The 23,748-nt window shown below is 59.0% G+C and overlaps 1 protein-coding gene and 1 long non-coding RNA gene across 2 annotated transcripts in view; one reads left to right on the plus strand and one right to left on the minus strand.

The window, feature by feature from the left end:
- Positions 1-17,861: 17,861 nt before the first annotated feature.
- POU3F1 (POU class 3 homeobox 1) lies at positions 17,862-19,277 on the minus strand. The gene has a single exon (XM_041739069.1). The coding sequence runs from the start codon at positions 19,275-19,277 to the stop codon at positions 17,862-17,864; it is 1,416 nt and encodes a 471-aa protein (XP_041595003.1).
- Positions 19,278-20,001: 724 nt separating this feature from the next.
- The window catches only part of LOC121481371, a 64,779-nt gene continuing 61,032 nt past the window's right edge, over positions 20,002-23,748 (plus strand). The window contains exon 1 of the long non-coding RNA XR_005985267.1: positions 20,002-20,074. This is a non-coding gene — a long non-coding RNA (uncharacterized LOC121481371). The remainder of the gene's footprint in view (positions 20,075-23,748) is intronic.

Raw genomic sequence — 23,748 nt, forward strand, 5'->3', positions numbered from 1 at the left:
ACCTTGTGTGGCTCAGGTCTCTTGTGCAAACGAGGTCTCCAAGGAGTATTTAGCTCCAGTAGCTGATGTGGAACACCCAGGTCTCCCCAGAAGAGAACCCCACTATCCTGCCTTGGTTCTATTCCATTGCCGCTTCTTAGAGCCCTTCTGACTCAAGCAGGAGAGTGTCAAGCCCTAGCTTTATTCTCGGATTAAACCTTTTTTTTTTTTGACTCCGGAGGGAACTGCTGCCTGGCAACTGGGTAGGAAAAGGCCCAGTAGGTGGAGCTGCTGCCCCTTCACTGGGGTTGTTTCTCTGGGTGCGGGTGTCTACTCTCTTAGCACTCTTGGCTTCTGCTGGAAGCATCCTATACTCCATAGGTGCTTAGTGCGTATTTATTTACTGGATTTAATGCCATAGGGGAGAGCTCTTGGGAAAAAGATTTTCTCTACCCCTGCTCCCTTACTTTGAGATTAATGTGTCCCCAAGATAAGGATGGGGCAGGAAAGGGCTTTCCCCTCGTATTTCTAGTGAGGCCTATGGAGGAAGCTTGTCATTGAGTCCCACATCGTTGAGTCCCACATCAAGGGGGGTTCCACTGGGGAAATGGGAGGGGTCTCCCCACGTGCGGTTGTGGGGGTTTGTGTGTAGCTCGCTGTCTCTCCCCTGCTGCTGGCTGTGGGGCGGTGAACAATTAGAGCTGCACGTCCTCCAGCAGGGAAGGCAGCCAGCAGACGCAGACTTGCTCTGCCTGCCTGTGGAGGCTGGTGAGGCCAGGGCCTGTTGGGACTTGAACCAGTGAGGCAAGTGGGTGTGCAGTGCTGGCCTCCTTCCTCAAGCTCTCCCAGCGCGTCCGTTCACAGCCTCGTGCACAGGGTGTTGGGCAAGGGTGGGCCGAAGCTTGGGTGGGAGTCTTGGCCCGAAGCCCCAGGTGAGTGGAGGAATTGGGGGTGGACCCGGAATACTGTCAGGGCTGAGCCTGCAGGTTTCTTGGGTTCCGGCGGCTGCCTCCTGGGGTCAGAGGGTGCATGCTGTCTTGGGGGCTGGTCATCGGGCCTCCCTGCTGGAGGGGCCCTCACCCAGCTCGGTGGGTCTGTCTCAGCAGAAAGTGCAGGGAAGGGTTGGAGAGAAGCTATGAAACCCCAAGAGGCAGAGCTGGTTTTCCCAAGTCCACCCCTTAGAGTTTGGAAGCTCAAGAGGCTGCCCGGGTCATGCTTCTGCTTGTTCTTTCCTAAACTGCTCTAGTCGGAGAGAGGAAAGGAAAAACTCTCTCCTGTCTCTGCAGACTCCCTGTATGGAATCTCCATGTTCTTCATCGCCGGACCCATCATCATTCCATGTGGAAGGTTCTGTATCTCTCATAACCAAAGTTCACCTAGTTGTCTCTGTCCAGTCTCGTCTGCTTCACTTGTTAACCCTGATAATGACAAGAGCCGTGTCCTCCCTCGTGTCAGGGAACAGGGTGCTTAGTGCTGGGACTGAGGTACAGTCCTGAGCCCCCTTTTTTTGGTGGGGGTAGACCTTGGGCGGGAAGAGAGCCCGGGACCTAGCTATTTCTAGGCAAGAGTAGTTTATCTGGGAGCTGCTGTGTTTGGGGTTAAGGGTGGGAAGGAAGCCCTTTCCTTTCCTTCTGCTGTCTGTCACCTGATGGCCGTGCTCAGATCATAAGTGTTAATGAAATTGTGGTGCCCCAGGAGGCAGCTGGGCAGGCTCCTCCCCCGCCCCCCTCCCCCAATCAGCCTGACTCATTTACAGCTTTCTCTTAGTTACCCCAAAGGCTTCTCTTTTGAGGTGACAAATGTGGGGGGTTGGTTTCAGGTTTCATGTTTTTACATTACTGAGTGGAAAAAAAAAAAAAACCTTTCCAAACCAAAAAAAAAACAAAAAACAAAAAAAAAAACCCAGCGTTTACAGCAGAAACACCATGTCCCGAGAGCACTGGAAATTTCCCCATCCTCTCTCCTCAGCTGCTCGGCCGCAGAGGCCGCAGAGACCAGTGACGGAAGGGTTAAGACGGGTCGTAGCTAGGGCAAGTGGAGGGTTGGGGACAGCCCCTTTGGAGGTAGCAGCATTTGCCTTCCTGCTCTAAGGCAGGGGAGAGCCTTTGCAGAGCCCTCTGGCTCTGGAGCTTGTGGTCTCCAGCAGCCAACGGTATCTCCAAGGGATTGGGCCTGTCAGCTTGGGATCCGCAGGGGCTGGGGAGGGACGCTGCCTCCCATCTCTAGCTAATTTGATCCCAGGAGGTCGAGGGCAAGTCCCTCCCTCAGAGAGGGCTCTTTAGGTGGAGTGGTAGGTGGGAAGCTGCAGGATCCATCTGGCACATGGAGACTAGGGGGCCGCGCCCCCGCCCCCCTTACTGGCTGGTAGCATTATGAACTGCTCCCCGCCTGCCCCCGACGGGGGCAGATGGCCTCCATGGCAGATGGAGACCAGGCCAGCAATGGCTGGGTGAGCTTTCCAGTCCCAGCCTGGCCTCTCTGGCTAATAAGACAATTGAGAGGGGCAGTGACAGGGCTGTGTGTGTGTGTGTGTGTGTGTGTGTGTGTGTGTGTTTAGGCGATGGAGTCCTGGCCTTGTCGGGCCATGCTGGGAGAGAGGTAGGGAGGGAACCTCAGATGAAATCAGTGGATCTTGGGGGGCACACCCGGTTTCCCGTGTGCAAGTGGCAGGTGCTCAGCGCCCCGACACTGCCCACATGCCTGGGCTCCCAAGCTGCCCCGGTTTAGTTCTCCAGTGAATGGGGTGGTCCCTGGGGTGGGAATCTGTGCTGCAGCTGGAGCCTGGTGGGCTTGATGCGGACCCCCTGCCAGGTCCCCAGAGCTGGGCCTGGGCAGCAGCTCCTCCCAGAGGACGCACCCGTTTATTATGCGCTCGGGCTCCCTCACTGCGCAGGCAGGCAGCGGCCTTCATTAGCAGAGGAGCTGGGGTCTGTTTTGGCTGCCTCATCAGCATCAGTGAACTGCGTCCCTGCGAGATTTGATACAATTTAATTAACCTAATTAAAAGCTCTGATTGCAGAGATGATTGGGGTAGCGCCAGCAGCGACTGCATATTTATAATGAGCTGCAAGGTGTGGGACCGCAGCCAAACGCCACGCATCCTAATGAGCGGGAGCTGAGAGCCAGGGAGCGGGAGAGGGAACGTTTATTTTTGGCAACAATGCCCAGTTCCTCCCTGCCAGGGAGTCAGAGACCCAGGGAGTGAAGATGGACCTGCCCACTGAGCTCTTCTGAGCAAGGTGGAAGCAGGAGCGTGTGCTCCCCACGCATCCTGGTGCCTTTGGACGCCCACGTGAACGCACTGTGCCGTGTTCGCTGCTTGCAGAGTCGGGGGCTGGGACCCCAGCAGTGCACTTTTCCTGCCTGTCTGCATCCCTGGGAATCAGGGCCGCATTCCGAACCACCAGCCCTGGTTTGAGGAAACGGCTCGGGAGCCACCCAGACTTGGAGACTTCGGGATCCCCGGGACTGTTCTCTCAGACTTGCCAAGGCAGATCTGGGCTGGCAGGATCCGGCCAGGAGGCCGGGTGGGCGTCGGAAAAGGGGGTCTGGGTGTCCAAGAGACCTGGGTGAGGGTCTTGGGCCTGGAGCGGACAGGAGAAATGGGGGAGATGAGCCCGCCCTCCCTGTCTCCTGAGGACGATGTCCAGAGGGGGCCGCCTGCCCTGGACTCTCCTCTGCCACTGCTTCTGTCTGGGGAGCCTTGGTTTGTCTGACTCAGCGTTTCCGCTGTAAATCACATCTAATAATAACGAGAGTGAGAGCTGTGGCAGAGATGCTGTGGGTGAAGGGGGCACCGGTGAGAAGGGGCATGCTGCCCAGATGTGCTGGGGGGGGCAGGTGGGGAGGGAGCTCCCGGGTGGCAGGAATGGGGGCTGGATTCTGGAAGCCACCCTCAGAAGCCTTGAGGGGAAGAGGTGGGAGCAGCCCCCCCACCCCCCATCCCTGCCCTGGGAGCTCCTGGAGGTCATGAGCTCATCCGGGCTGGCCCAGCCCCCTGGTGCTCTGAATACTGCCAGGACAAGATGAGATTTGTCCCCAGCCCACCTTGCAGAGCTGCAGCTGTTCAGCTCCCTTATCAATCTTCTCTGTGGGTTTAATCACCTCTCTGTCATCCTGCTGGGACAGCCCTCCCCTTCCTGGCCCCAGCTTTCCTCCAGTCCCCCTCCCCCAGACATACCATCTTTCCTCTCCCGGACTCCCCTTCTAGGAGACAGAGGGTGGGCCAGAGCAGCTTTGCCCCAGGTTTAGTCTCCATGGTGGGGCCTGGGGTTCCCCAGTTTTGCAAGGAATGAGGGGTGGGTACAGGTGCTGGTGAAGAACCTGCTCTAGCCAGGTCCCCAGTATCTTTGGCTCCACTCCAGGGTGGGTAGGATGGGGTCTGGACATTGGCCATGAGGGCCTTCAGCCCAGATCCAAGAGATTCTTGTGTCGTTCCCTTCCTTCTTCGGAAGGAGGCTGGCCCCTTGGGAGCTGCATCCACCCACGGCCAGCCAGCCCGCCAGCTCTGGCCTCTTTCCCTGGGTGGGTCCTGCGGGGCCAGGCTCCATGGAGCCTTGTGGGCCCAGGGGCCCGTGGGCAGGAACCACAAGCCCACAGCTTTGCGTGCATCTTGGGAAAAAGGGTGCCCAGGAGTCAATGGGGCCTGTGTTGTGGTCCAGGCCGGGAGCCAGGGCGCAAGGGGCTCTGGGGCCCCTCCTAGTGCTGACGTGCAAGATGACCTTCAGGGCAACTCTTCAGGCCTCTCTGCTTCACTCTCTTTCCCTTCCAGAGCATTTGGGGGAACGGGCAGGGAGGGGTGACATGGGATGGTGTATGTGCCCCTCGGAGGGAACTTGAGACGGCATGCCCTTGCTCCCCCCTACTCGTGGCTCCCACCCAGGCACTCTCAGTGCAAATGGAAAGCCAGCTTCTTCCTATTTCTCAGAAGGGGATGGAAAATCCCAAAGAGGGATAGGATCCTGGGGAGCATCACCCAGCTTGTCCTCAAGGTGGGGGCTGAAAGACCCTCCTCCGACGGTCCCTTCACGTAGAGACCTTAGGTTCTGGAAGGGCACTGACTAGTCTTGGGCTAGAGGGGGCTGGTCCGGTTCAGCCCAAGGCTGGGCTCTGTAGGACAATGGCATGTTGATGAAGACTTGGTCCTGGTCTCACATGACTCGATGGGGGTGGATGGACTGCACGTGGCTGAGCTGCCTGGGCTGACCTTTGGTCGCTGGCTAGGGAAGAGAGGAAGCCATGAAGCTCTCCTGCCCACTCAGTGCCCTGGGCACCCTGCCACCCCCGCCCCAGGCACTGCCCTCTGGGCACACACACTCTGTCTTCACTTACCTTCTTTGAGTCTCTCTCTTCCCGTTCTCTTTGCTCCACTCGTGTGTGAGTGGGTGTGTGTGTATTGTACGCGAGCATGTCCATCTGTGCGAGTGTGAGCAAGGAGGCACCCAGAGGATGAAGGACAGTGAGAGAAGAAGAAACACCCTTCGTGGGATCTTTCCAATCAAGGATGGACCTGGTTTCTTCTGTTGTGGGGACAACATCAGAGTAGGGCCAGAGTGTGCAAGCATGTGTGCCTATGCGCGTGTGTTCATGGGCAAGGTGGACAGGTGTGCCCATGGAAAGGACAATGCCTCCTACCCTGGCTTATCCTAATACTTATGTCGTCTGCTGGGAGAAGGGGTGACTTCTCAGGTCAGCATCTTCCACCTCCTGCTGGAGCCACATTCTCCTCTCCAGGGTGTCACTTTCAAAAGGAAAAAGGAAGACTTCTTTTGGGTTGTGTAATTTTAAAAAAATTTTTATTTATTATTATTTTTTATTCATGAGAGACACACAGAGAGAGGCAGAGACACAGGCAGAGGCTCCCTCCCCTGCAGGGAGCCTGACATGGGACTCGATCCCCTGATTGGGACCACACCCCAAGCCAAAGGCAGGTGCTCAACTGCTGAGCCACCCGGGTGTCCCACACCTCTGATTCTTTTTTTTTTTTTTTTTTAATATTTTTTCCCTTGTTTTTTCTTAAAGATTTTAGTTTATTTTTATTTATTTATGATAGTCACAGAGAGAGAGAGAGGCAGAGACACAGGCAGAGGGAGAAGCAGGCTCCATGCACCGGGAGCCCGACGTGGGATTCGATCCCAGGGCTCCAGGATCGCGCTCTGGGCCAAAGGCAGGCGCTAAACCGCTGCGCCACCCAGGGATCCCGACACACACCTCTGATTCTTAACTGGGGTTGTCTGTCACCCTTTTCCCTACCAAGATGCTCAGGTGGATGCAGCAGAGGGGGTATGTCAGGAGAATCTTTCCCTGAGATCTCCAAGGGGTTGAGGGCCCGGGCCTCTGAGCCGGGGCAAGCCAGTACAAATGCTTGCTTGATAGAACAGTTTGAAAGGGAGCCCATGGCCTGACTTTGGCAAAATAACATCACACACGTTGCTCAAAGATTTTTTAAACGTGCTCTCCTTTGTGGGGAGCCCCATAGACTGTATTCTCTAGGGCTAGTCTCCCGCCGCATGCCCTCGGTGGCCCTGGTGCTATGTGGAGGGAAGTGAGATTTCCAGACCTGGGATTAGATGGGGGTGGGTGCCCAGATACTGGCACGGGGAGGCTGTGGGTGAGGAGGGGACAGCATGTGTGCCCTCAGACTCATTCTCTAGGCATCCCTTAAATTAACAGCATTTTAAAAAGATTTTATTTAATTTTTAAAAAGATTTAATTTATTTATTCATGAGAGACACAAAGAGAGGCAGAGACACAGGCAGAGGGAGAAGCAGGCTCCATGTAGGGAGCCCGACGTGGGACTTGATCCCTGGTCTCCAGGATCACACCCCAGGCTGTGTGTGATTGCTAAACCGCTGAGCCACCCGGGCTGCCCTATTTATTTATTTGAGAGAGTGAACAAGAGAGAGAGACAGCACAAGCCCGGAGGCCGGGCAGAGGCAGAGGAAGACGCAGACTCCCCATGGAGCAGGGAGCCCAGAGGCAGAGGAAGACGCAGACTCCCCATGGAGCAGGGAGCCCGACGCGGGGCTCCATCCCAGGACCCCAGGATCATGACCTGAGCTGAAGGCACTTAACCGGCTGAGCCACCAGGTGCCCCAAATTGACAATTTTGAGTGGTCAGGCTGGGGAGCATTTCTGGACATCTCCACCTCCTTGTCCTCTGTTCCCTTTGATGCCCCCCTTCTCCACGTCCCCCCTCCCAATACAGTTCTGTGAACCCCATCGGGTGCTGAGGAGATAGTATGGGAGTAGCCCTTGGCGCTAAAGCAGAAAGGACAGAGCTTGGAAGGGCCGGGGTGGAGGCTGGGGCTACGGTTGGCATGGGGCACAGTGGGGCCGAGATTTGAGGCCCAAGCCAAGTAGAGCATGGATGAAGGTGGGGTTGTTGGAGGTTGGGTTGGCGGAGCATCTCTCTGTCTTGACAGGATTCTGAGGAGCCTATTTTTGGAGTCCAAGGCAGATGTTCTCCCCCAGTGAAGCCAATGTTTGGTGTCTGCGCTCCCCTTGGAGGGGCAGGATAGATCCCCTCCCCCTGCTCCCCTCAGCTAAGCAGAGTCATACATCACCAAGGGGCCGGGGCTCCCTAGATGTATTGCCCTAATACGTCGCTATAGCAACCCCACTCGAATCCCGCATTATTCTAATGTGGTCCCCCTCCCCACTGTGATGTATAGCTCGGGACTCAGAGCCGCGAGGCCCCTTCTCTGAGTCTGCTCCAAGTGCCCCCGGGTTGGGTGGGCTGGAGGCCAGCTTGACTTCTCGGGGTCCTGTCTTGCTTCTCTTTACCCTGTGCACGGGGTCCTTTGTGAAGCTGGGTGTGGAGATGGGGTCTGGCCCCTTGGCCCACCCACCCGCCTGCCCAGAGAGGGGAACCGGCAGGCCATGTGTCCTGACCCTGGCACAGGAGTGCCTGACGCACCGGCCCACGCCAGCCTGCCCGGCATGGGGACCTGAGGCCTTGGGGTTGGGGGCCAGGGCAGGACAATGGCTGCATTCCTGCTGTGAGCCACAGGCCCCCATTGTTCCTGTGGACACTGCCTACTTGAGGGCTGTGATTCTGGCCCTCACCCCATGGGGGGTGTAGGATGCTCCCTGGACCACTCCCCCGCAGGACCATAGAGGGGTGATTCATGGGGTGGCCAGGGCATAGCAAGCCCCAGCTGTGCCCAGATTCTGGGGAGCGGAGGGGGAGGCGACTAAGGGTTGTTTGTGCCTGGGGGGGTGGCGGGTGTTGAATAGTCAGAGGACTTCAGGCCGTGGACACCAACCACGTCATCTCCTACCCCTCCTCATGTGTGGGCCGGTCAGAGAGGCCCCATTGTCAGAGGGGCAGGCCCACCCAGGCTAGAAGGGAAGCAAGAATTGAGAGGGGCCACCTCCGAGCTGAGAGGACCCTTGGACCACCACTCACACTACACTGGTGGTGAAATTGAGGTCTGGGGAATGGCAGGGACTGACTTAAGGTCACACAGCTAGATGGTGACAGGCCTGGAACCAGAACATCTCTCCATGTTGCCTTGGTGCTGAGATGCTGCTGCCATTTCTGGTAGAAAAACTGAGTCCCAGTGGCGATCTTTGGCCTTGGCAGAGTTATGTTCCTAAGCGCCATCCTGTCCTCTACTTCTAGTTCAGGTCCGCACTTGGCACCCCTGGACTGAGAAATCAGAGCTAAGGGGAATCCCAGGGCCATGCCGAAGCCTTCCCGACTGCATCTTCTGTGGGTCCCTAAAGAAATGAATGGGGCATGGAGGCTCCCAGTGCTCTGACACACAAGATGCATAGATGTAACAATAGACTTCATTGTTTCCTCCCAAACAATGATCTCACTTGGGCCCTCACAAGCCCACCCTACATGACTGAGAGGTAGGGAGGGGAAGAAGCTAATCCAGGAGTGTTTTTAGCACGGGGGGACTGGTCTGATTTATCTCTGTGTTTCCAGTGCTCAACATAGGGCCTGATTGTTAAATTGGATGATTGGATGGATAGTGGGTGGTTGAAGAAGTGGTTGAGGGTTGCATGGATGAATGGATGAGTGGATGGGTGGGTTGATGAATGAATGAGTTACTGGATGGATGTAAGATGGATGAATGGATGGATGGATGGATGGATGGAAGGATAAATGAGGGAATGCCCATTTTTTTTTAAAAAAAGATTTTATTTATTTATTCATGAGACACACACACACACACAGGCAGAGGGAGAAGCAGGCTCCATGCAGGGAGCCCGACGCGGGACTTGATCCTGGGACTCCAGGACCATGCCCTGGGCTGAAGGCAGGCACCAAACCACTGAGGCACCCAGGGGTCCCTAAGGGAATGCCCACTTCTTATATTGAACTCCAGGGATGACCCAACTTGGGTCATACCAAAGACAGTGGAGTACCTGGACTCAGGTACCTAGGCCTCACCTTTGATGTTAGAATGCCCTGTAGCATAGTTTGGTGGTTAACCTCTGGATAGGTTCCAGGCACTGGAGCGGGAGTTGGGGTCTGAAGGAATCTATAGTCAGACTTAGTCTCATGGTCGGTGCTCCACAGGGTCTAGGGGCCTTAATCCTGAGTTAACTCTTCTGTGCTGGGATCAGAGAAGGATGTGGAAGCCCATTGGTAGAAGGGTCCTGGGCAGGGCAGCAAGAAGCATGAAGGTTTAGGAAGGGGGCAATGAGTGGGGTCTTGAGGGCACTGGGGCTGAGTGCTTTTGCCTCCTCGGGATCAAGCCCTGAGCAGGGAGGCCCAATATGAACCCCTATTCATTCTTCATGACCTAGCTTGATTAACAGTACCACCATCTATGAGGTTTTCTCTGGCAGTGTGGGTGCTATCCCCCCAGATCCTACACAGAGCCTTAGAAGAGGTTCAGTGCACATCCTTGGGGATGTGGGGTTGCCACAAAGCGGCAGAAGTTGGGGATAAGTTGGGAGACCGCACCTGCTACTATTTTTCTGGGTCTTTTTGGGCAGGTCCCGACATCCTTGGGTCTCCATTTCCTCATCTGTGAAGTGGGGATGGAGAGCTTGAACTTGTCTTTCCAGAGTGGTTTGAGACCAAAGAGCAATAATTCTGGGGGGTGAGGGGAAGGCACTAGGCATGATTTCTCTACACTGATTCAGCCCAGCAATCATAATATATATTGTATATATAAAATTAATTAAAAAATAAAATTAATTTTATAGCTGACATTTAATGTGTACTTACAACATGTCAGGCACTGTTTTAAGTGTTTACATATATAATTTCTCAGCAGTCCTGCCAGGCACGGGTACTATCATTTTCTTTCGATAGATGAGGAAACTGAGGTATGGAGAGCGTAAGTAACTTGCCTGAAGAGTCCCATGGGTAGCAGGTGGTGCAGCCAGAATGAAAGCCTGGGCAGACACCAGGGCTCACCTTCTTTGCTGCTCTGTGTGGTTGGTCAGTATGCAGCTCCCTGAATGCATGCATGGGGAGGACTTCCTGACCTCTTGGGTGATCCCAGGCGAGGCATCCAACTTCCTTGAACCTCATGGAATTTACCCGATGACAAGGTGGCAGAGGGGGGAGCAGGTCCTAGTCCATAAGCTCCAACAACCCTTCTTCCCCAAGCTTCTCTCTCTCTGGCCCAGTCTTGAGTTCTGGAACCTCTTCTGCTTTGGGCACATGCTCCAAGCACTGGATGCTGCTATTTGCCCGAGCAGGGAGTGTAAATATACAACATGGACCCAGGTGTCAGATGAAATAGGTTTTATTCCAGCCTTTATCATCAGCTAGTCATGCTACCTTGGACAGGTCACTAAAACTCTCCGGGTACCAGTTCGCTCCTCTGCAAAACAGGAGTGATTAATGTGAGACAGTGAAAGTAAGTACGAAGTGAGCGCCCGGTAAGTATTAGGTCAGAATGCCTTGGACAGGGTGGGGGTCAAAGTTCATTACATTTTGGTCTTCTTTCCCATTCACTTGTTTTCGTACAACACCCTGCAGAGGCCCCGCAATAAAACAGCTTTCATTCATTCATCACCAACTGATGCCAAGCGCTGTATGTACATCATCCCACTTAATTCTCAAAATAGCTCTATGATGTAGGAATTGCCCTTGTCAACATATCAGGGAACCGAGGCACGGAAAGGGTAAGTAGCTGGCCTGAAGTCACACGGCTGAAGAGGTGAAGGCAGGATCTGTACCCAGGTCTGTCTGGCCCCGTAAATCCTGTGCTTCACCATTCTGCTCTCTGTCTCCCTCCCGCAAGACTCGGAGGGCTTCCCTAGCGACTTTGATGACAATGGGAGAAGGCGGGTGACCCACAGTGGCTGGAGGGGGCCTGCCTGGAGAGCCGGGTCTGCCCACGAGCCGCAGGGGTCAACTCCAGCAGCTTCGGCACTGAGGGAGCACTCCCTCGTCTCAGGGTGGCCGGCCCCAGGGGACAGCCAAGGACGGTGACAGCTGCCCACCTAGGCAGGGAGAGCAGTAGCCGACTGGGTCCAGGTCTCCTCCTGTTCAGAGCTGAATAATCTGGAGCCTTTGAAGAAGGATTTCTGAAAAGCCATCAGGAGTGAATCATTGACTTAGGGAGGCGATGAATCAACGGGGAGTTCATAAAACGGCAAATGAATGGGGTGTGAGAACGAGGAGCCACTGCTATTCCCCAGAACCCTCCGGGGACAGAGAGCCGAGAGAGAAGAAATAAAAATAACACGGGGCCTCATGCCTGCTACCAGCCCCAGCCAGCCCCTCCTTCCGTGGGGAAAGAAGGAGGGGATGGGGGCCGAGGCCCGCTGGTGGGTGAAGCAGGGCCGGCGGGGCGCTCCCGGGGCGCTCCGGGCTCCCCGGGTCCGGGCTGCAGGTGCAATTAGCCGGCGTCTCTCCCCCTTCTCTTTGGGAGCCCTCCTCACAAGAAAGAACACTGATTTTGACGAACACCCAAAATAATGTGAGACCAGGCACCATGCATTATGCATGAGGTCTGATTTAACATGAACATTATTTCTTGTGTACGAGACCATATGCCTCCGTGCTGTCTCTGCAGCCTAATAATACCCAGGCCCACCCTGGTCAGGCTCCGCTCGAGACACGGCCCCTGGGGGTGTGCGTGGGGGGCGTGGAAGCCGAGCCTTCCTGTACCTCGCTCGGCTGAAGGGAGCCCGCTCAGACGCCCTGAAGGTGGGTGGGAGGTGGGTTGTGGCCCTGGAGAAGCACCAGGGAGCTGTGGGGTGGGTGGAAGTGTGAAAGTGCTGGTGTGCATGCGTGCGTGCGTGCGTGACATCCGGAGCCCATGGCCAGGCGATGGCTCATCGCGCGGCAACGTGGGGACATGTGCGTAGCGGAGGTTTCGCCGCGCAAGAGGGACGACGGCAGGAACGGATAGATCTAATTGCTGTGTGTGTTTGTATATATACACGCATATGTACGTGTGGGGGTGTGTGTTTAAAAAATAAGATCACACATACATACAAACACACAGCCTAACTTTAATTATCTGAAGGGAGCAGGAGAGATCTGGGAGGAGCCGGGAACAATGATGGGCAGGGATTGGAAAGCAGTTTGTGGGGTAAGTGCTTGCAAATTCTGAGACCCAGGGCCCTGATCCAGTGCTGCAAGGCACGGTTGTGTGTGTTAAGTCAGGTGTTTACAAGCGCCACGTAGCTCCAGAGAGCTCGGTGCCAGAGACCACAGGGTTGGTCCTGGGCCGCGTTACGGTGGTGCGGGTGTGACCTCGAGTGTGCGAGTACGTGTGTGGGGGGCAAGCTGGCAGGGCGAGCTCGGGGTTTTGGCTGGCCGAGGGGAGGAGGCCCGGGGATGCGTGTGAGTGGGAGAGGGACAGGAGGTAGTGTGACGGCGAATGGGTGGGGTGGTGGGTGCGGGAAGGGTGTGGGCAAGCCTGTGTGTGTTTGTGAAGCAGGATTGTCTTCTGGGAGGGGACAGTTGCCTCTGCTCGGCCTGGTGCCACTGCCCACCCCCCCCAAGAGTAGCCAGCTGGAAGCTGGATTTTGGGACAGTGTGTGGGGTGGTGGCGGGAATGCTCAGCTGCGAGGTCAGTCCTGAGGACTGCGGCCAGGTCCCAGCTCAGGGACCAATAGAGGGCAGTCCTCCCACGTGGAGCCCGGAAGGGCCGGCCAAACCGTGCCTTCTAATAGGCCAGGCAGGGCCCAGATCGCTGGCTCCTCTGGCTTCTGTCACTTAGCCGGAGGTCCCCGGGTGACTCCTGGTCACTTAGCATAGGGGGAGCAGCTGGGCCAGATGACCAACCTACTCTCACTCCTACTCCTGCTCAGGTGGGACTCCCTTCTGGAGCTTTCTGGAGCCTAAGCCCTGCTGGGAAAAGCCTGGGTCCGGGTCGTCGCTGGGAGCTTGACCCTCCCACACGCAGCTCCAGAGCCTCCCTCTGGAGGAGACTTGATTCCAAACAGCTCTAGGTGGGCAGCTAAGGTTGGGAGTCAGCTCGTCCTGTGCGCACCCAGTCGGGTCCTGGGGTCAAGGGATGATGGCACAGGATCCGAGCCGTACAACGTACAACCTAGCACAACTTCGAGGGGCAGGAGTGGGGGGACAATATAGATGTCCTCGAGGTTTAGGGTGAAGCACCTGCTGCGCTTGCCTTGGTGACTACAGGTGACCACAATGGCCACCCCCCACCGTGCTACTAGTGTAGCTTGGCCTTCCTTTGCCTACCTCTGGGAGGGGCTCTGGACTTGCAGGCACAGTGGCAGGCACACAACTTCATAACCAACCCCCAGAGGTTCCCACGGGGAGAGTGATGCTCTCCTAACGAGCACAATCTGTGGCCACATGATCACAGACAATGATTTTCTTCAAGTGAGGAGGGGAGAGAGTCGGGGACCCGACAATGACAACTGGGCACTCGGGCTTCCTTGCAGGCTGATGCTAGGGCCATCTGCTTCTCTTGAGCAAGGGGACGTGTGTGAGGCTCTCGGGAGTGAACAGGTAGCTGCACACCCACACGGGACGGAGACACCTGTCCTAAACTGTATTCTATCCAGGGACTCAGACTCCAGGGCACAATCTCCCTCTCCCTGTGGTTTCTCCTCACACAGTCGGATGAGAGGCGGTTCCTACTGTCCCCCCGGGCCTGGAGACTGGGGAGAGGAGCCCTGGGGACTTCCGTGACCAAGCACTTGGTCACTGAGTACCTGTCCCAGGCTGCTGTCTCATTAAGTAAAATCTTCACAAAGTGGAAGCTTTTCTTCCGTCCTCGTTTCCACTTTTTTTTTTCTTAATTTTTTTGTTTTGTTTTGTTTTGTTCTACTCCTCAGCTGCTGCAGGTTCTTGGGAGGCCACATTGTTTTGCTGTTTTTGAGTTGACTTGCTTAAATAATAAATCCACCCTCTTGTACCGGATTAAGCAGACAATTAGGAAATCAATCAATCAATTGGTGTCAGCTGCAGGCAGAGGCCAGGGAAAGGCCCCCTCTTCCCTGGTGCCTCTCCAACCTCCAAACCCGCTGCGGCTCAGGGCGGTGCGGGCGGCAGGGAGCTCTGAGCTTCGCTTGCTTCCATTTCAGGGCCCCGAGGCTGGGACAAATCCAGGAATGGAGAAATAAGGAGAGAGTGTGGGGGAGTGTGGGACTGATGTGAAGTTCTGTACTTAGTGGAGCAGGAAATGGAGGCCACGCTGTCAACTGGCCGTTGCATCCCCGGCCCCGTCCTTAAGCCTGGGGCCTGGCCTGGCCCGCCAGGATGTGCAATGGCTGGGACACGGGTGCCAGTCACAGGGCTCACTGCCCACTGGGCTGGACTGAAGGAGGGAGGAAAAAGAAAGCAGCGGTGAGTGAGAGGCTAAGCCTTGGGAAATCTTGGCGGCCTTTGTACTTGGAGAGACAATTCCTCCCGAGATTGAGGGTCAGAGCCCAGAAAGTCACCGGGAGCGCTCAGCATGGTACCATCATCCTAGAGCCTCAGCCTGGCCGGGGACCACCAAACGGACGGCCTGGGAACACCTCTCTGGGTGCCCAAGATGCCATCGGCTGGAGCCTAGGCCTCTCCCAGCCCTGGGCTTGGCCAGCACCCCCCCCCATCCTCCTTCACTAGGGACACAGCTTTCTCCACCGTCAAGTGGTTGTGCTGCTTCAGGCTTTGTGTCCATGAAAAGTGACAGAAACCTCAGGTGGTTTCTCCTGAGAAGGGAAAAGAACTGCATCTATGGAGGAAACAGCAAGAGCTATATTTTGTTAATACCTTTAAAAGTTGCTTTAAAGGCAATGAGGATCTTGACTGGGTCACGGGCAACCTTGGGCTTGGGCCCTGGAGCCCCGATCTGCCCCCACCATCATGACACTGGGGAGGGGGAGACGCCGCTGCTGAAAGCTTGAGTAGGCAGACGTCTGAGACCGTGTCTTCCCCACCCTGGTCATGGTTGCACAACCGCCGAATCTTCCCATGGGCATACGCATCACTCTCTGAGTTGGGGGGGGGCGGTAGTTCTTGGGCACCCATCCCTGGAGAGAGGGGAGGGCTTTCTGGTGGCTCATTCCTCCGCGAGGGAAGTTGGGCCCCGTGGCTTGTTTGCAGACGGGTGGGACTGGCTTTGCCTAAGCCAACAGGCAGGACTCCCTCCCCAGGCCCACTTAATACCTGCAGGGCCGCTGTCAAAGCTGTTGGGACTCCCAGCAGATCCAGGTAGGTTTGGGCACCATTTGTTTGAGGGTGGAGAGCCAGCGGGCTGGGCTGGTGTGTCCTGACCCTGCTTCCAACAGCCCCATGACCTGGAAGGTTAGAGCCGGCCTGGACCCTCACACGTGGAGTGCAGAGTGAAACCGAAGCTGGGGCTGGCGTCTTGGGTGGGGATACAAAGATGCCAGGCTGGTGGTCCCTCCCAGGTGAGGCAGGCTTCTTCCTTGGCTGAGAAGCAGTTGCGTTGTGCCCGAGGAACGGCTGTCCCCATTTCAGTATGGTGACTGCAGTGTCGGAGGCCCTGGTCTGGTCTCAGGATAGTCTGTGTACGGGAGGGGACACGAGGCAGTGTCTTCCCTAAGCTCACTCGCTGAGTCAGGGGCCCAACTGTCGCCCAAGTTAACAGGCTGGTCTGAAAGAAGGTCTGCGTGGTCACCCTCTTCCAAGATAGTGTGGCCAGAACTTTAGGGGAGGTTAGCCAGGGTATCCGCACATTTACCCACAAACCGACCCAACCCTGGTAGTAAAAAGGACAGGACACAGCCCTGGGGTACATGTTTATGTGAGTAATAAAATATTTACTATAACATAAATATAAAGGGAACTTCCCAGTCTACATTATTATTATTATTTTTGCAATAAAGATACAAAGAATGCACCAAAACATTGTTCCAAAAAATAATAAAAATAAAATAAAATAACAAAATTTAAATTCAAACTGTAACAAACAGAATGGAAGAAACGGAGAAGGGGGAAGCTCCAAACACATCCAGAAAATAAATAGAGATGGGTCAGAAATCTGGAAATCATATTAAAATATTTTTTTTTTTCCTTCGGATTATTCGGTGTACAAAATCCTTTCGGATGGGGATGGAGGGCAACCCGGAAAAACCAAAAATAAAAACCAAGCACAAAAATGTTTCTTCTCCCCGCCAAGTGTGTACATATCTCACATATTTACATGGTTCCCACCTCACCCCAAACTTGGTGAATTTCTCTCCTGGCCACCCCCCCCCCCCCCTGCATCCCGCATCTCAGGTGGGGCTGGAGAGGGAGCGGGCGAAGGCTGCAGGGAATCAGGGCAGAGGGTTCTCAGGGAACGGCTTATTTCTACAGCTGGTTAAAAAATACCTCCAACTTTTTCAAGTTTTCGTTTGTCGGTGGCCAGGAGGGCAGTGCCCCGCGGGGAGCAGGGGTGGGATGGGGGGGGCCCTGATGGGCCGCGGTCAGTTTGCATTGGGGCAGAAGCCTCTTCCCGGGGGGCGGGGGGGGGCGGGGTGTGCGTGGGGAGCGCAGACCCCTCCCGCGTGGCCGGGAACCGAATCGCAGCTCGGATAAAACGAAACGAAAAATGAACACTCGAATTTTTTTTTTTGTTAGTTTTTTTTTTGTTTGTTTTGCTTTTTTTTGGGGGGGGGGGTGGAGCGATGGTGGTGGTGGTGATGGTGGTGGTGGTGGTGGGGCGTAAGGGCGGGGGGAGGTAAGGGGGAAAATAAATTAGGCTAGATTAAAGCTTTGGCTATTTCCTGCTTTTATACACAGACGCGGCTCTCGCGGCCTCCCCTCCGGGGCCCCGATAAATACAGTATACAGCGATTTAAATTAAGGGCGCGGGCGGAGTTAGAAGGACCCCAGGAGCCGGGGAGAGGCTCCATGAATAAATAAAAACCGTAAAAAACAAAAAACAAAAAACCAACCAAAAACAACAAAACCAAGCCCGGAGGAAGGGTAAAAAGGGGGATGGGGCGCATCCTTGCGGGAGAGAAGAGGCGTGGGGCGGATTCAGCGACAGTCCCTCACCCTCGACCCGCAGGTGGGCAGGGGGCCCTCCCGTCTCCATCCTCTCTCCCGGGGGTCCCTAACCCCGGGGTCCCCGCGTTACCTGTCGCTGCGGGGAGGCCGCTGCCGGGATCCGGCCCCGAACAGCCCGGGGGTGGGAGGGGTGCAGGGGGAGGCGGGGGTCTCCGAGGGGATGGGGGCGGGGAGCAGGCGGCGGGGTGAGTTGGCGCGTCCCGGATCCTCGCTCCTCTCTCCGGGGGCTCGGGCGACGCAGCCTGTCGGGCCGTCTTCGCCGCTCGCCTCGCCGGAGAGGGTCGTCCGGGTGTTTGGTTTAGGTTCGAAAGTTTCTGGGCTTTTTTTTTTTTTCTTTTTTGTAAAATCCAAAGCAACCGAACAAAAAGAGAAAAAAAAAAAAAGAAAAGAAAAGAAAAGAAAGGAAAAGGGAAAAGAAGAGTCCCGGCCGCGCGGCGCCTCGCCACGCGCCCGCGGGGGCCCGGCCGCGGGGTCACTGCACCGAGCCGGGCAGTGTGTGGTGGTGGTGGTGGTGCAGCGCGGCCGGCGGGGGCGGCGGGGGCGGCGGGGGCGCCGAGGGCGGCGACGCGCCGCCCCCGCCCGGCCCCAGCTCGCCCGCCGCGTACACGTCGTCCATGGGCGGGTGGCCGGCGCCGGCCGCCGGGGTCATGCGCTTCTCCTTCTGCCGCCGGTTGCAGAACCAGACGCGCACCACCTCCTTCTCCAGCTGCAGGCTGTCGGCCAGGCCGGTGATCTCGTGCGCCGAGGGCTTGGGGCACTTGAGGAAGTGGCTCTCGAGCGCGCCTTTGACCCCCACCTCGATGGACGTGCGCTTCTTGCGCTTGCGGCCCTGCGCCGCGATCTTGTCCAGGTTGGTGGGGCTGCCGCTGGACGAGTCGGTCTCCTCCAGCCACTTGTTGAGCAGCGGCTTGAGCTTGCACATGTTCTTGAAGCTCAGCTGCAGGGCCTCGAAGCGGCAGATGGTGGTCTGCGAGAACACGTTGCCGTACAGCGTGCCCAGCGCCAGCCCCACGTCGGCCTGCGTGAAGCCCAGCTTGATGCGCCGCTGCTTGAACTGCTTGGCGAACTGCTCCAGGTCGTCCGAGCTGGGCGCGTCCTCGTCCGAGTGCTCGCCCACCGACGAGCCGCCGCCGCCCGCGCCCGCGCCCGCGCCCGCGCCCGCGTGCAGGTGCGCCGCCGCCGCGTGCAGGCCGCCCGCGTGTGCGTGTCCGTGTGCGTGTCCGTGTGCGTGTCCGTGTCCGTGCGCGCCCAGGTGCGGCGGGGGCGACGGCTCCAGCTGCGCCTCGTGGCCGTCCTCGTGCAGCGCGTGGTGCAGGCCGGGCCCCGCGCCGCCGCCCCCCGCGGCCAGCATCCCGGCCAGGCCGCCGCCGCCGCCCCCCGGGTAGGCCGCCTGCGCGTACAGCCCGAGCGGCTGGGGCTGGTGGCCCCCGCCGGCCCCCGGGGACGGCGACATGGCCGGGCCCAGGTGGTGCGCCGCGCCGCCCTGCGCCCAAGCCGCGCCCGCGTGGGCCGCCCCCTGGTGCACCAGGCGCGCGTGGAAGCCGCCGCCGCCGCCGCCGCCGCCGCCGCCGTCGTCGGCCCGGCCGGCGCCGCCGCCGCCCGCCTTGCCGTGCTCCAGGTGCGGGCCCCCGGCCCAGTCGCCGCCGCCGCCGCCGCCGCCCGCGGGCAGCCACTGGGGGTGCGCCAGGCCCACGGGGTGGCCCGCGCCCGCGCCCAGCCACTCGTGGTGCATCAGCTTCTGCACTTCGCGGTACGCGGCCCCCGCGTGCAGCCGCTCGGCCGCCGCCGCCGCCGCCGCCGCCGCCGCCGCGTCCGGGTGCATGAGCGGCCCCGTGGCCCCGGCTCCGCCGCCGGGGCCCCGCGGCAGGTACTGCGCGGTGGTGGCCATGCCGCCCGCGCCCCGCGCCCCGCGCCGCGCCGCGCCGCCGCTCCGCTCCGTCTGCGGGCCCCGCCGCCGCGCTCCGCCGGCTTAAAGCCCCGACCCGCTCGGCGCTCCGGAGCCCCACCCCGCCCGCCGCCCATTGGCTGCCCGCGGAGCCGCCTCCCGCCCCCCGGCCGCGGCCCCCGCCCCCCGCGCCCGCCCGCGCCCGCCCGCCGCCCGCCCGCCGCCCGCCCGCCGCCCGGCCCGGCCGCCCGGAGCTCGCCATTGGGCCTCGCTCCCGGGGTCCCGCGCGCCGCCGCCGCCGATTGGCCGCCGCCGCTTCATTCACGGCCCCGCCGCCGCGCGGACGCACGCCCCGGGGGCGCGGCCGCCACGTGGGGAGCGGCGCGGGGGCGGCCCGGGACCGCGCCCCCTCCCGTCCCGCCTGCGTGGGCCCCGCGCACCGCGGCGCAGGAGACTCCGCGCGGACCGAATTCCCGCCCGGGCGGCCGGCGGCGGCGGCGGGGACTGCGGCTCCGGGAGGCGCTCGGGCTCCGGGGAGCGGCCCAGCCCCGCGCGCCTCGCTGCGCAGCGCCGCTGCCGGCGGGCCGGGCTCCCCGCGGGGCCAGGCGGCTGCGAGCGGGAGGCGGCGCGGGGCGGGCGCGGGGCGGGCGCGGGGCGGGCGCGCCTTCGCCCCGGGGCTGCCCCCGGCGCCGAGCCGTGTCCCTCCTCCCCTTCCAGACCCGGCGTCGCGGCTCCGCCGACCCACGCGGCCCCGAGAGCGCGCCGGGCGCGGGCTCGCCTCCCCGGGCTCCGCGGACCAGGTGAGTGCGGCGCGGGCGGCGCGGGGCGGGCGCGCCGGGGACCCGGGAGCCTCCGGAGCCAGGCCGCGCTCCGGGCTTCCCGCCGCAGAGGACCTCGAGGTGCAGCGCGGGGCTCCGGGGCAGCGCCGCCGGCGGGGCTGGGGACATCCCGGGCCCCGGGGCGGGGGGGGGTCTGTCCCACGCTTTGCCGCCTTCTCGCTCCTCCTCCCTGCGTGACCGGCTCATTGGCCGGGGTCACGACGGGGTCACGCCCGGACGCGAAACTTGCTCCTGGTGAGGAGTGGCGGGGACCTGGGGGGACCTGGGGGGACCTGGGGGGACCTGGGGGGGACCTGGGGGGGGCGGCCGCGCTCCTGGAGTCCTGCGCGCGGCCGGGAGCTGTCCAGGCTGGAGTTGAGCGGGCTTGCCTTGGGGGGCTGCAGAGCAGGGAGCTGAGACGGAGGACGCCTTGTTAGAAACGTGCGGCGTGCAATTCGGGGATCTTCCTGTCCCCCCAGCTCTTTGAGGCCTCCTGGAGAGATCCCGAGTGGTCTCGGACCTCGGCACAGCTAGTCTGTGCCTCTAAGCCCCACGCTGGGTGGGAGGAGGCCTAGCATAGTGACCTGCGGCCTCCACCTCTTTCCTGCACAGAGGGCTTGGGTCCCAGGGAGTCTTCCAGCCGGCAGCTCACCTCCCCCCCTCCCCCACCCGGTCTGGTCTTAACCTCCAGTGGATCTGTCGATTCCAGGGCCCTGGGGTCTCAGATCACAGAACTGAGCTGGGGGCCCAGCTAGACCCTGCTGGACAAGTTAGGACCATAGGACAGAGCCTCAGTGAATAGAATAAGGGTGATTGGGGGCTCAGGTGCCAGCTGCAGTGGGAATGGTCCTGAGGCAGAGTCACGGGGTCAGCCTGGGTACAGACCGCTCATCCAGGCCCTTGAGCACCCCAGACCAGCCTCTGGCCAGCCCTCATAGGATGGAGTGACACAAGGCAGGGTCCTTGTCTGGCCGTTGGCCACTGTCCTGAGCAGCCTTCTTGGGTGCCACCCTTGCTGCAAGAGCTGTGATGGAGCTCTGTGTCCGAACCCAGCTGGGGATGCTTGGCTTTCCTGGACTCTGGCCCAAGAAGTGATCACCTTGAGTTCCTGTTCTTTCATGAGATCATAAAGCACTTGTCTCCCTGACCCGTCCCCAAGACCCAAGAGGTGGGGCCAAGGTGGGAATTCTGTAGTGAAAGTGCCTCTCACGCCAGCCCTCACCAGGCCAGCATGACACTCAAGCATGGGCTTCCTACCTGGACCTGCCACCAGCTTTCTGGGCAAGAATAACTCGGGTCAATCTCTGTAGCTCTTGGTTTTCTTCCCTGTGAATTGGGACTAACAGGACTGTAGGCAGCCCACCTGCCTCACTGAGGGCAGGCAGAGGGTGGGATGAGACAATGGGGGGAGCGGGGAGGGAAGGCTCTCAGGAAGGGCTTTTACTCTGGTGGTTTCTATCGTGAGTGCCCAGCAAACGGCACGTTAGTTCCCCTGTCTAAGCAAATCTGTTTCCTTATCCTTCGAGTGGGGTTGTGGAGGTTTGGACCAGCTGACCGCTCAGTCCCTTGTAGCTGCGGTGGTCTGATTCAATGAGTGTCTCAGTTGCTGTTGGAGGAATGGAAGTGTCTGGGCAGCGGTCAGGTGTAACGATGTCCAGCCTTTGAATCGCCACCGAGACTTGAAGGACAGTGCCCCACGGGTGCACTGCTTTCACATTCATTCCCATGTCTCCTGCACATCTCAGCCCTGTAGAAGGGCCCTGAGATTATTATCCCCAGGGCAGAGATGAAGAAGCGGAGCTTGTCCGACGCTGCAGAACTGATGAAGGTCCCACTCTTCCTCATGCTTGTTCCCGTTGCTGTGGGATGGGGGCGGGTGCCTGCGGGGGCAGTGGCTTTGGCTGTCGCAGCAGAGAGAGCCCACTGCCCCATCTCTGGTAGCTCTCCGGGGACAGGCGGGGGCCAGCTGGGGCTTCTGACGCCAAGTTCCCAGGTATGTGCGGAATTGAGGGGTGTCTGCAGCAAAGCCAGGCTCCTAGGTTACCAGCAAGGCTCCATCCCGATCCCTCCCCCCGCCTGCCCCCCCCCCCCCCAGTAGCAGCCCCGTGACTCTGTGCTAGCTGCTTTGCCTGTCGCAGCCTCAGTTTTGTCATCTTAAGACAGGGAGAGAGCAATGCGTGCTTCTCAGGACTGCTCGGAAGCTCTAGTGTTAGATACTGCCCCCCGGGGCAGGCAGTGTAGACCAGGGAAGGATAACGATAACATTCCTTTCTCTGTTTATGGAAGTTTGAGACCCTCTACCATGCCTGGATCTAGTCCGGAGTCAACATTTTCTTGCATTTGAGAGACAGATTTTCCCCAGAAGTCTTGACATCCTCCTTGCTTTCGTTCCTGGAGGGTCTGGGACATGCCTGGGGCTCTGACATGCCTGTTGGCAGAGATGCCTGCATGTAAACAGCCCCTGTCTCCAGGGGCCCCACCCTCACAGAGTAGGGGGTGGGGAACTGGGACCTGGCAGTTGATGCCCGCCTGCCCCGTGCAGACGCTGAATGGTTCAGGCATGCGAATGGATGTGCATTTACACACACAACGCGCAGACACACACACATGCAATTTGGCCTAGGGACAAACATAGGGATTCACAGTAGGGACACACGGAGGGATCCCATTGGGCTAGAACTCACAGTCACACAAACCAACGCACAGTTGTACATACAGACGTGTGTCCAAAAGGAAAATGGGCGCAGGACCCGCACACAGGCTGAAATAGGCTCAAGCCGGCATTCCTTCAGTGACACGGATGCAGGAGACCTGCAGGCCCTTGGGGTCACGAGCGTGGAGGCTCTTATCTGGCAGTTCACACAAATAATCACACCCTGCTGTCCATGCACATGGATCCGCACACACAGGCACACTCTCCCCACGAATGCACAAGGAGCCAACCCCGCACATCACAGACTGCGATGAATACACCCACACCCCGTGGCACGATTACACGCCCAGCTCCGAGTTTGGCCCGGGCCGTTCAGCAGCAGTGCTGGTCCCAAGGAAGCAGGGAAGCCCTTTCTTTTCCTATTCTTTCTTCTTCTTCACTTTCCTTGTCTGTGGAGGGCAGCTCCCAGCCAGGCCGCCGCCAGTCTCAGAGGCTCATGGGCCTCCGGTCCCCAGCGGGGCCCCTGCTCAGCCCGCCCCCGGGGCCAGGAGCTGCCCAGGCTTTCCCAGAGTGGTGTGGCCTCCTCCAGGCTCTGGAGTGTGACCGAGCGCTTGCTCATTTGACACAGGTCACCGAGCCTCCAGCAGATGGGGCCCTCACTGTGGGGGGTCTCGCAGCTGAGGCAGGGCGGCAGGGGAGGGTCTGCAGGGGTGAACTCCAGCCCCACGTGTTCTCTCTGCAAAGCCCCGAGTCACAGACACCAACTCTGTGATCTGCATTCACCCTCCGCCCGAGAGATTCAGACACGGCCACGCTCACCACCAGCACCTGTGCCGCCACATATGCCCTGGGACATTCCAGACGCACGTCCCAGACAGGCGAACCAGCACAATGGCACACCGAGCAAGATCGGGGAGGGAGGGGACGGGGCAGCTGGGTCTGGCCGCTTCCCCCTTTAGACTCTGGGTTCCTGCGCTGTGTCTTGCCGTCCGGTCACTGGGTA

This window comes from Vulpes lagopus, chromosome 23, assembly GCF_018345385.1.
Source record: "Vulpes lagopus strain Blue_001 chromosome 23, ASM1834538v1, whole genome shotgun sequence".
Taxonomy (NCBI): Eukaryota; Metazoa; Chordata; class Mammalia; order Carnivora; family Canidae; genus Vulpes; species Vulpes lagopus.

What these genes read in the sequence shown, in the direction of transcription:
- POU3F1 (XM_041739069.1), bottom strand. Translation starts at nt 19,277, where the DNA reads ATGGCCACCACCGCGCAGTACCTGCCGCGGGGCCCCGGCGGCGGAGCC.